Raw genomic sequence first — 12,468 nt, forward strand, 5'->3', positions numbered from 1 at the left:
TGACTCACATTGTACTCACTAAGCATAGACCTTATCATATCAATGAGTGTTATATTCTTTCTCTCAACAAGGCCATTTGATTGAGGTGTGTACTTGGTGGAGAATTGATGTCTAATTCTAAATTCATTACATAACTCATCAATTCTAGTGTTTTTGAACTCACTACCATTGTCACTTCTAACTCTCTTGATGGTTGTTTTAAACTCATTATGAATGCCCTTGACAAATAATTTGAATGTTGTAAATACATCACTTTTGTCCACTAGAAAGAATACCCATGTGTATCTAGTGTAGTCATTCACTATCACAAATCCATATTTGTTTCCACTGATATTAGTGTATTGTGTTGGCCCAAACAAATCCATGTGCAATAACTCAAATGCTTTACTAGTGCTCATCATGTTTTTCTTAGGATGGGTGTTTCCAACTTGTTTGCCGGCTTGACAAGAGCTACAAAGCTTATCTTTTTCAAACACAATATCTTTCAAGCCTTTAACTAAGTCATGCTTAACCAATCTATTTAATTGTTTCATTTCAACATGACCAAGCCTTCTATGCCATAACCAACCCATGCTAGACTTAGTGAACAAGCATGTAAATAATCTAGCTTCACTAGCATTGAAATCAACCAAGTATAGATTCTCATATCTAAAGCCTTTGAAGATCAAGTTAGAGCCATCTACACTTATGATTTATACATCATCTACCCCAAATATGCATTTGAATCCAAGATCACACAATTGAGTCACGGATAGCAAATTGAAGTTCAAGCTCTCTACTAGCAACACATTGGATATGCTCATGTTATTGGATATTGCAATCTTACCAAGCCCCCTTGACCTTGCCTTTGCCATTGTCACCAAATATGGTACTATCATAACCATCATTGCCATTGGTGTTGATTAAGTTGAACATTCTTGCATCACCGGTCATGTGTTGAGTGCACACACTATCAAGAACCCAATGCCTTCCTCTAGCTTTATAATTGACCTACAAAAGAAGATCAATTATTTTTAGGTACCCAAACTTGCTTAGGTCCTTGAAGGCTAGTCACTAGGCTCTTTGGTACCCAAATTGCTTTCTTCTTTGAGACCATCTATGGTTTACCAATGAACTTAGCCTTCACACCATTTGTACCCTTAGTAAGCATATAACATGAATCAAGCTTAATGGAGGATACATTAGCATTTTTGCTCTTGTTTGTGCATTCTTGCTCTTTGTGACCCACTTCCTTGCAACTAGTGTAAAACCGACCGTTGTTCTTCACAAAACTAGTCTTATGAGGAGCAAAGGCCGCTTTGCCTTTCTTAGGGGTATAGCCCAATCCCTCTTTGTAGAGAGAAGCTCTTTGGCTACCCAAGCACATAAGCAAGCGGTCCTCACCACCATAAGCCTTAGCTAAGGTGTGAGTGAGCTTAGTGACCTCCTTCTTGAGGTTCTCATTCTCAACCACTAGTGAGGCATCACAAGTGAGACTATCACTACTAGATAAGGTAGAAGTGGAAGTGCTACAAGAATGGTTAGTAGGAGCAACAATAATAGGCATAGATAGTGATTCATCAATTATATCTCAAGTTAAACCTACATCACAAGTTTCAACATGCTTCTTTTTATCTTGTTCATTAAGCAAAGTGGAATGAGCCTTTTCAAGCTTTTTATAAGCCTTGCCAAGTTTCTTATGGGCTTCCCTAGCTTCTCATGAGTTTCTTTGAGCTCATCAAGGGCTTGCTTAAGGACTTTTACCTCCTTATTCAAGCTCTTGCATTCCCTTCTCTTAATGTCAAAGTGTTCTTTAGCATCTTCTAGCATGTTAAATAATTCATCCTTAGTAGGTTCATCATTATCACTATCACTATCATTTTCATTTTCATGTTCATTATCATCATCATATTCTTCATCACTTTCATCATCACAAGATTATACCTTAGTGGCCTTAGCCATGAAGCATGATGAAGATTCGAAGAGAGAAGGCTTCTCATTGATGGCAATGCTTGCAAGAACCTTCTTCTTGGTGGTCTTATTATCATTACTATCATCATCATCATCACTTGAGGAAGCATCACTATCCCAAGTGACTACATATGAACCACCCTTCTTCTTCTTGAATGCCATCTTGTCCTTCTTTTCTTTCTTTTCCTTCTTGTCCTTCTTCTTGTTCTTCTTGTTGTCATCATTATTGTCACTATTGTATGGGCATTGAGCAACAAGATGATATTTGCTTTCACACTTAAAGCACCTTCTTGACTCTACTTTATTCTTGGATGAAGACTTCTTTCTTCTAGCACGGTAGCCCTTCTTCACCATGAACTTGCCAAATCTCTTGACAAATAGAGCCATCTTCTCATCATCATCATCATCCCATGATTCATCTTATTCACTTAATGTTTCTTGCTTAGCTTTGCCCTTGGATGATGTGGCCTTGAATGCCACACTCTTCTTCTTCTCATCCTTCTTCTCATCTTTCTTCTCCTTCTTTTCTTCCTTCTCATCTTCATCTCTATATGTATCATCGGTCATGATGTCTCCTAACACTTGGTTTGGTATCATGGTGTCCAAACCACTCCTTACTAGAATTGTGACCAATGTGCCAAATCTTGATGGTAAGCATCTCAAGAACTTGTGGGAGAAGTCCTTGTCCTTCACCTCTTCTCCAAGTGCTTTGAGATCTTGATAAGCACTTGAAGCCTATGAAACATCTCCGGCACACTCTCATCCTCCTTCATCTTGAAGCTTGCAAACTTCTCCTTGAGAATGTAAGCCTTTGCACCTTTCATGGCTTGAGTGCTCTCAAATGATTCTTCCAACTTCATCCATGCCTCATGAGCCATCTCAATATTCTTGATTTGCTCAAATGTTCTTTCATCAATTACATCATGAATAGCACTTAGAGCAATGTCATTGTTTTGGAGAAGCACTTCTTTGGCCACGGTGGGATTCTCTAGATCATCAATCTCAATTTTAGTTTCTACCACCTTCCACACCTTTTTATTGATTGACTTCATATGTGTGGTCATCTTTGACTTCCAATAAGGATAATTTATGCCATCAAATTGGGGTGGCTTCTTGGTGTTGTTGTTTTGAGCTATTTTTACACCGAAGGTTGTTAAGCCTCAAATCACGGTGACCTCGGCTCTGATACCACTTGAAAGGTCCTAATGGCTAGAGGGGGGGGTGAATAGCCTAATAAAAATTTCTACAACAACACTTAATAAAATGGTTAGACAATTATGAGGCCAAGCAAGTGTTGCGCTAGCCTACTCAAAATGCAAGCCATCTACCATAATTCTAGTTTAGATAGTATCTATTCACACAATAGCTATGACACTACCCTATGTTAATGTGCTCTCAAAGACTAACTAAAGAGCTACACCAACCAAGCAAGCAAGCTCTCATAACTAACTACACTAAAGAGCTTGTCAACTAGTTTGTGGTAAGGTAAAGAGAGTGATTAAAAGGTTATACCGCCATGTAGACGAAGAAACCAATCAATCACGAGGATGAATAACAATAAAGACCAATCACCTCGGAATCAATGATGAACACAATGATTTTTTACCGAGGTTCACTTGCTTGCCGGCAAGCTACTCCTCGTTGTGGCAATTCACTCACTTAGAGGTTCATGCGCTAATTGGCTTCACATGCCAAACCCTCAATAGGGTGCCGCACAACCAACACAAGATGAGGATCACACAAGCCACGAGCAATCCACTAGAGTACCTTTTAGCGCTCCACCGGGGAAAGGTCAAGAACCCTTCATAATCACCACGATCAAAGCCAGAGACAATCACCACCCTCCGCTTAATGATCCTCGCTGCTCCAAGCCATCTAGGTGGTGGCAACCACCAAGAGTAACAAGCGAAATCTGCAGCGAAACATGAACACCAAGTGCCTCTAGATGCAATCACTCAAGCAATGCACTTGGATCACTCCCAATCTCACTATGATGATGAATCAATGATGGAGATGAGTGGGAGGGCTTTGTCTAAGTTCACAAGGTTGCTATGTCAATGCAAATGGCCAAGAGAGTGAGCTTGAACCGGCCATGGGGCTTAAATAGAAGCCCCCATGAAATAGAGCCATTGTACCCCTTCACTAGGCACTAATCGGGGTGACCGAATGCTCTAGTCCTACTGACCGGACGCTGCTCCTCAGCGTCCGGTCGCCCGATGGCGGCCACATGTCTCTTGCGTTCAACAGTGAATGTTTGATCTCAATGGTCGACATGTTGACCGGACGCTCCAATAGAGCTGACCGGACGCTGGACCCTCAGCGTCTAGTCGTTTACAGTAAGGGTCCAAAACATGTTTTTGCCGACTAGACATGTCCGGTCATGCTTGACCAGACACACCCCAGCGTCCGATGCTTAACCCTAATCACTATGCTGATCGACAACACGACCAGACATAGCCCTTCAGCGTTCGGTCGCTAAGTGATCCAGCATCCGGTCATATGACCAACGCCAGCATCTCACTGTTACACATGACCAGATGCGCCGGTCCTTCAGAGGTCCAGCGTTCGGTCTCTGTATAACCAGCGACACTAACTCATTTTCACTTCTTACTTCTTCACCCTTGCTCAAATGTGCTAACCACCAAGTGTATCACCTTGTGCACATGTGTTAGCATATTTTTCACAAACATTTTCAAGAGTGTTAGTTCTCCACTAGATCCTAAATGCATATGCAATGAGTTAGAGCATCTAGTGGCACTTTGATAACCGCATTCCGATACGAGTTTCACCCCTCTTAATAGTATGGCTATCAAACCTAAATATGATCACACTCTCTAAGTGTCTTGATCACTAAAACAAAATAGCTCCTATGATTTATACCTTTGCCTTGAGCTTTTTGTTTTTCTCTTTCTTCTTTCTAAGTCCAAGCACTTGATCATCACCATGGCATCATCTTCATCATGCTATGATCTTTGTTTGCTTCGCAACTTGGAGTGTGCTACCTATATCATGATCACTTAATAAACTAGGTTAGCACTTAGGATTTCATCAATTCACTAAAACCAAACTAGAGCTTTCACGCGGTCATGCCAGCCACCCTAAGCCCAAACTAGCTAGCGCTACAACATCACTATCTTACCCTAGTTGTGGCTACGGTGGTGGTTAGGTTGGAGGTTCCCTGAACAAGGCTGGCGACGTGCGAGTGGTGGGCTGTGGCGGTGCTCTAAGATGGCACGACCACGTCAGTGGCTATGGCAAGGTGGTAGAGGTGCAAGTGAGGTGCGCAAGGTGAAGTGCAGGTGGAGGCGGAGCTTGTGGTGAAGATGGATTGACGAGGGGTGGTGCGGCGGTGGCTGCCCACGGCCACGGCCGGTTTTGGCCTTAATGGCACGGCGGAGGGGAAACTCCAAATTGGAGTTCATCGTGGCCCAATTCAAAGCGGGGTGGGTACGGTTGGCATGCGGACGTCTAGGCACATACATGGGCACGCAGAATTGAAGGTGAGTGCTTGCACCCTGGCACACCGTGGTCGTGAAGCGACGGCGAAAACAGAGGCGATCGGCGCATAGAGGCGGGCAGGGGAGAAACAAAGGACGGGAGGCGGTGAGGACATGGGGGTAGCTGACGAGTACACCTTGGCGCGATGTGGCTGGCGCACCCAATGCGCCCCTCGGCCGACGCTAGCCGATGGCACACGCATGAGGTCAGCGTGTCCCACGCGTCGTAGTGCCATACATGGCATGGCGACGGCAGTCTGGCCCCACGCGCACAGTGCCCAGGTGGACTAGAGATGCAACGCAGTGCAGCGGTAGGCAAGAGCGAGATGGTGATGCGACGACAGCGGCAGTAGGCGGTGGGGCAGCGAATTGGCATGTAGCGTGGTGACGGGACGGTGGCAGCGCAGAGGCACAGGCAAATATGTTTTTAGGCTTAAGAAATCGACTAAGTCTTGTGCTGGATTTGCTTCAAATTCGATTTCCAAGCTATTAGAAATGTTAGCTACTGATATCCTTTTTTGACCGTAGGTATTTCATCGTCATCTACAAAGTTTGCACTTCAAACCTTATTTAAGTATCACACACATGTTCTATAACATTTTTTGCTTAATAAAAATTGGTTTTAAACCCTAAGTGATATAACACTACTACTGAATTAACTTTCGTTTCGCACTTTCGTTGATCGTTTTGAGTTGTGAAAATTTATCTACACTCTTTATTACATGCATTAACACATAAATATGATGCTCATGTAGTGTTTTAGTAAACGATTTACGATGTAACACCGAGGGTGTTACAATCAGAGTGTGTGTTTGTGGGTAGATCATGTAATGAAGCCGCTCATGAGCTGGCTAAGTTAGGTTATCTTTGTCTTGAGGGTGAGGAGATTATCTTAAACTCTTTACTAGATGACATTGTTGTAATCATTGCTAACGGTTTGTTAGCCATTGAGTAAAGTTTGCCCAGATTCAAAAAAAAAGAATGAAGTCGAGACAGGCCATATTTGGGGCTTTTTATTAATTAATTCCTTTTCTCAACTTTCACTTTTTTGCAATAATAAATTTCTTGATTCCGTTCTGTCCACTAAGGCTAATACTTGTTACTTTAGTCTTGAGGGCATTGTTTAGCTCTTAGTCATTGAAAGGTCCTTATTTGGTTTTGGTAATTGAGTGACAATCTAGGTGGACTAATAAGTGTTTAAGTGAAATACATAGGTGATTAGTTCACAGGTATATGTGTGTGAGCAATACATGCCATGGAGGTTTGATGGCTTGAACTTGGTGCTAAGCTCACACATATGATGAATTAGCTTATTGCATATGAGACATGACATGGAGTCATGTGACCAAGGTGGAGAAGATCAAGATGAAGCTTGGCTCGACAGACCGGTTGCAAGTGTGAAGGGAAAGTTGAGTGATGACTTGGTGCCGATGGACCGAAGCAACAGTGAAGATCAAGTGAGGTCAAGATCGATGAACCAATATGGTCACGTGATGATATGAAGTGGATCATATCATTTGTGATTGGTTGGTGCATGTGTTGCATCAACATCGGAGGAGATGGAATGGAATACGCAAGGCAAAGGTATAACCTAGGGCATTTTATTTCACTGGTCATAGGTGTATAGAGAAGTTTATGATTGGGTCTAGGATAGATGATCGTATTATCAAGAGGGACAAACTTGTTTGCATATCGGTCATCTAGTGCCACTCGAGTGATCTTACTTTGCGTTGTTGCTAGGTTCGAGTGGCGTGGCAAGTTGAGTGACTAATTCTTTGAAAAATATTTATGAAAAACTAACACACGTGCACAAGGTGTTGTACACTTGGTGGTGTTAGCATATTTGTAAAGGAGAAGTCGTTGGAGTTTAAACAGATCAACTCGGAGAAGAAAAGAGTGGAGAGAGGGGCGTCGAACCCTGGCAAGGAGGGGCATCGGACCCTGCGGCTCTCAGTCCAACGGCCAACCCTAGCCCTTAAGCGCACTCTAGAAAGCGTCGGACCCTGGGGTTCAGCGGCGTCGGACAAGCTTGGCGCACTATTCCTCCACAGGCGCGGGCGAGCGTGGACATGTGGCGGCTTGTGAGCGTGCGAGGAGAAGCATCGGACTCTAGTGTGTCCGACGGTTAGGCGACGGACTCGGTCCGACGGCCTCTGACCCTCTCGGTGTAGTTTTGGCAGGCGTCGGACCCTAGGCTTCTGCTGGTCCGACGGTCTCACACAGGTGAGTCTGACGATGACTTTTCAGCGCGTGGCAAGCGATCGTTGGGCGCGCAACGGTCGCTTGGTTTGAATGGGACGCGTGGCAGCGTAGGAGTGGCCACAATAGGGCATTGGACCTGGCGTCGGATGGTCCGACGCCCCTGCTGGCTCGGTCGGATGGTCCCGTTTTCAGCCAAGTGAAGGTAAAACAGCTCTATTTATTGATGGGGCTATAAATAGAAGGGGTACTCAGGCATGGCTGAGGTTGAGCACCTTGGGGGGCTTTGTCTCCATGCTTGAGAGTGCTTGGGAGCCATCTAACTCACTTGTGCTAGCAAAAGTACGGATCGATTGCCAGTGAGTGATTCTAGTGCGATTGCTTTATGAGATTGGATCGAGTGGCACTAGGTGATCATGTTGCAAGCCGATGGTGCTTGTTACTCTAGGAGGTTGCCACCTCCTAGACGGCTTGGTGGCTTGTGGCTTCGTCGAAGCACATAAGGAGATTGTGCGGTGCTCCGGAGAAGTGCTTGTGAGGGGCATTGTGCTCGCCCCGCGGAGATCGCGAAGAGCAACTCTAGTTGAGCGAGACGCGAAGGGCAACAAGTGGTCCAGCCGTGTCAAGTGCTAGAGCTTGTGGTAAGCACTCCACGTGGGAGAGTGACTTGCGAGTCACCACTAGCAAGTGGGCCGGTGGCAACCTTGGAGCTTGTCTCAACGGGGACTAACGTGTTGGCAAACACGTGAACCTCAGGATAAAAATCACCGTGTCAACCTTGTCATCCCGTTGGTTTGCATTTTCGTCACACAAGCTTGTATTTACTTTCATACATTTTGTGCTTGTGTAGTTGCTCTTATAATTAGTTAGCTTGTTTAGCTTGCTGGTTATCTTCTTGCTTATGTAGCTTAGAAGTAGCTCTCTTGCGTAACTAATTTGGTTTAAGTAACATTGTTAGTTACATTGCTTAGTTTGTGTAGCAAAGTAATTTACGCTCTTTAATTTGGCACTAGTTGCCTTGTTATTGAGCATTGCAAGTGAGCTTAGGATTTGTGCTTTTACATACTAGTTGTGTAAGGGCTCCCACATGCTTGAAGTATTAGATGCACATGTTTGTGTGGCCTTACTTCTATAATTGGTTATGTGAGCTATAGCTAGCCCGACACTTTAGTTGCTTGATTAGTATCTTTGTAAGGTGCTAGAGAACTTAGATAGAGAGGTGTAGTTTTGGCTAGACCGCTAGTTTTAATTCTACGTTTGTTTCAGTTAGCCGGCGTATTTAATTTTAGAAAGAACTATTCACCATCCTCTAGTCCGCCGTCTTGACTCTACCGTATTGGTTTTTACATTACTGTGTACGTGTTTACTTGAACTTATCAGTTATGATACAGTGTTTTTCTCTCATAACAAATCAGCATCAGCCGGCTTATCAGGCGAACAGCTTATCAATGTTTAGCTGTTGAAACTATAGTAGTTAGTTACATTTGCGCGTGTCCTATGATGAGTACGATATTTATACTCGGACAAGATGTTTGGATGCTTTGCAATCATTTACACCTGTAAGTAGCCTCCGCTGGTAATTTCTGGTGCACAAGAATATACAAGGTCAATTGATTCTCTCGTAAAATATTCTCCGGTTACTTTGAGAAGAAGGAATCGAACCCCATGCCTGTGCATGCGTACCCACGCGCGTGTCATCCCATCTTGCCATCTCACACGTGGCAGAGCCTGAGCACTTACAGTGCCATGGCGTCCAGCCGTCCACCATGCGGAAGAGCCATGAGGAGCTTGCACGGTTCACGGCGCAGAAGCCGACCAACGAGCACACCGTGTTAAGACAGATGCAGCTATGGCGAAGGCCCTGCAGGCGAAGGACGCGACACAACGGCCAAGGCGGCGATGGAAAGGGCCAAGGTGCGTACGAGGTGAGCAGACGCGCAGAGCACGAGTGACGCCGTGTGGAACAAAGGTGACCTTGTGGATAGGCGCTCGTTGGCGGCGCTAATGGGTCGACGCTGCCACGCCATCAATAGCCGGTTCGGGTGAGAGCTATGGGCTCACCGTCGCCGCTATGGATTTCGACCGCCGTGTCCCCCCTGTCCTAGCAGCAGCAGGGTGCACAAGCAAGTCGTGATGGCGGCAACGCCGCCTCTCCTCTTCGCCGTCGCTGAGGACTACCTCATGGAGAACTTCCGCACCAACAACCGGATGCCGCTGAAGAGGCGAGCGAGCAAGATGGGGACATCCGTCGTACTTTTTCTTTGGCCTCTAGAGGAGATTTTCTTTTTTTCGGTTTGGTAAGGCAAAACCGAGCATAATTAAATTGTCTTCACTGGTCAACTCAATAACATTTTCGAGCCAATGGACCTGTGGTCCAGTGATAGGGCTGTCCAGTGGGATGCTACATAACCCTAGTGATCACACTTTTTTCTGGATGCACACACGCGTGCGCGTTTCGCGCACACGGAAGGCGTCGCTTCCAAATCCCTTATTTGCGTGTGTACGGACGTGCACATGTGTGTGTGCGTGTGGTGTGAACGTGAAGTATGTGGGTTGTATATGTCTAAGTTGTACCCGATTAAAAAAACACGCCTCACAATCTCTTCTTTGAGTGTACGGACGTGTGTATGCGTGTGGTGTGAGTGTGAAGTGTGTTGGTTGTATGTGTCCAAGTTATATTCGATTAAAAAAACATTTTCGTGACAGGTATGAGTTTCCAGGCCGGCAATTTACAAATGTTTTGGTTCTAAAGCTAGCCTTCCAAACAGGTTTATACTTGGCTAGGACTTTCCTCATTCTCCCAGAGCTCATGAGAATTCCTACAGTGAAGATTGGGTAGGCTGGCTTCGAAGCCACGCTGCCCGCGGCTGCCGCTTGTCACCGTTGTGTTAGTAAAGTTCCGTAGGATGGCTGCCGATCAGCGCTGGAACGCAGCTGAACGGAGCAATCATGTTCGTTTGTTGATTTCAGTCAGACTTATTTAACTAGTCAACAGCGTTTTTCTCTCATAACAAATCAGCACCAACCAACCTAAATTAATCTAGAAATCAACCAACGAACACGCCTAGCAAGTATCAAGGTCACTTAGACCAAGAAAGCCTAAACTACAGCTAGATGCACAATTGTTATTCTCCTCACACTAATAACGCCCTTAATAAAACTTTTTTTGAAGGGCCCTTAGTAAAACTTTTTTTGAATCATTAATAAAACTTTTTTTGAAGCGCCCTTAATAAAACTTTGCAAAACACTTTACGTTTTCTTTTTGAGTGGATGCAAAACACTTTACGTGCTACAGGTCCAAAACTAGTTGCTTTTTTTTTTTGTGCGATCCTAGACATCCAAAGTCTAATACATTTTTTTTAGTGTGCCAAGTAGTAACTTTTCCAGGGCCCAAGACGCACAACAAAAAGGCCACTGGTGCCTGGTGGTAACCCCATGCAGGCCCTGTACGAGCGGTTGGACGCAACAATGAACCGATTTTACTGAACGAACTTGTCCACTATAAACCTATGGGCCGAAAAGGACTCCCAACACCAGCAGGCCAGACAACGAAGCCCAATACTTGCGTCATCCATATCTGTCCGCCCATCTCAAATCAACGGCTCAGATCGACAACAAACCCCGAAACCCTAGCTCCAGCTCGCCCGCCTCTCCTATAAGTAGGTCCCCTCTCTCTCCTCCCCCAAATCCTTACCCTACTCCTCGCGCCGCCGCCACCACCACTGCCCCAGCGCCTAGCCGCCGCCGCCTTCGCCGTCGCCGCCGGAGAAGAGGAGGGAGCCAGCACCAGCCGCCATGGGTCGCGTCCGCACCAAGACCGTGAAGAAGACCTCCAGGCAGGTGATCGAGAAGTACTACTCCCGGATGACCCTCGACTTCCACACCAACAAAAAGGTGCTGGAGGAGGTGTCGATCCTGCCCTCTAAGCGCCTCCGGAACAAGGTGGCGGGGTTCACCACCCACCTGATGCGCCGCATCCAGCGGGGCCCCGTCCGCGGCATCTCGCTCAAGCTGCAGGAGGAGGAGCGCGAGCGTCGCATGGACTTCGTCCCGGAGAAGTCGGCGCTCGAGGTCGAGGAGATCCGTGTCGACAAAGAGACCATGGAGATGCTCGCGGCCCTCGGCATGGCCGACCTCCCCGGCGTCGAGCGCCAGCAAGAGGTCTCCAACGCCCCCGCCTTCGGCCGCCCGCAGTACGGTGGTCCCCGCCGTGACCGCGTCTAGGCTTCCCGCTGATCCCCGTGGTTGCCTCTTGATCGCACTGCCATTCGTACTATGTTAAACTTCTTTTAGATCTTTTGTTGCTTCTGTGGCGGTTAAGTTTTGAACTCGTCTATTATGCTATAAATTCTGAAGTGTCGGTCTGCGTGTGATGGACATCAGATTTATATTCTCGCGCCAATGAAGTCTTAAGATATTTTATAAGTTACTATGAGATGTTCCTACCTTTTTGTTTGACTGCTTGTTATCTTGAATGTGTGCATGTGACATGGATTTGTGATTTGTGTCTTGTATCTAAATTGCATGCTTATAAATCTATATTTAATTTGGCGTTGCTGTTAGGTTCATTGTGTCCTATGCAGATTAAATTTGTTTGGATTTCATTCCTTTAATTTGCTATACAATTCAATGCTGCCTAGGTGTGTGGCTGTTAGCTAGGGCCTACTGTGATCTGAGTCAATGAAGTCTTATCAATCCGATGAGATTTAGCTACACATTTTCAATTCAATTAGTGCATTTTTAGTGTACCGAATTGGCCATATTTGTTTGCCTCTATTGAACACAAACTTTACTTGGAATTGGGTTTACTTTCTAGTATTAC

The 12,468-nt window shown here is 45.4% G+C and overlaps 1 protein-coding gene across 1 annotated transcript; it reads left to right on the top strand.

Annotated features, from left to right (window-relative positions):
• The first annotated feature begins 11,339 nt into the window (after positions 1-11,339).
• LOC136528002 (small ribosomal subunit protein eS17x-like) lies at positions 11,340-12,028 on the top strand. Its single transcript, XM_066520879.1, has one exon. It carries the CDS (start codon positions 11,442-11,444, stop codon positions 11,868-11,870), a length of 429 nt encoding a protein of 142 aa, XP_066376976.1. The 5' UTR covers positions 11,340-11,441; the 3' UTR covers positions 11,871-12,028.
• The last annotated feature ends 440 nt before the right edge of the window (positions 12,029-12,468 follow it).

The sequence above is a fragment of the Miscanthus floridulus genome, chromosome 19 (assembly GCF_019320115.1).
Source record: "Miscanthus floridulus cultivar M001 chromosome 19, ASM1932011v1, whole genome shotgun sequence".
Taxonomy (NCBI): Eukaryota; Viridiplantae; Streptophyta; class Magnoliopsida; order Poales; family Poaceae; genus Miscanthus; species Miscanthus floridulus.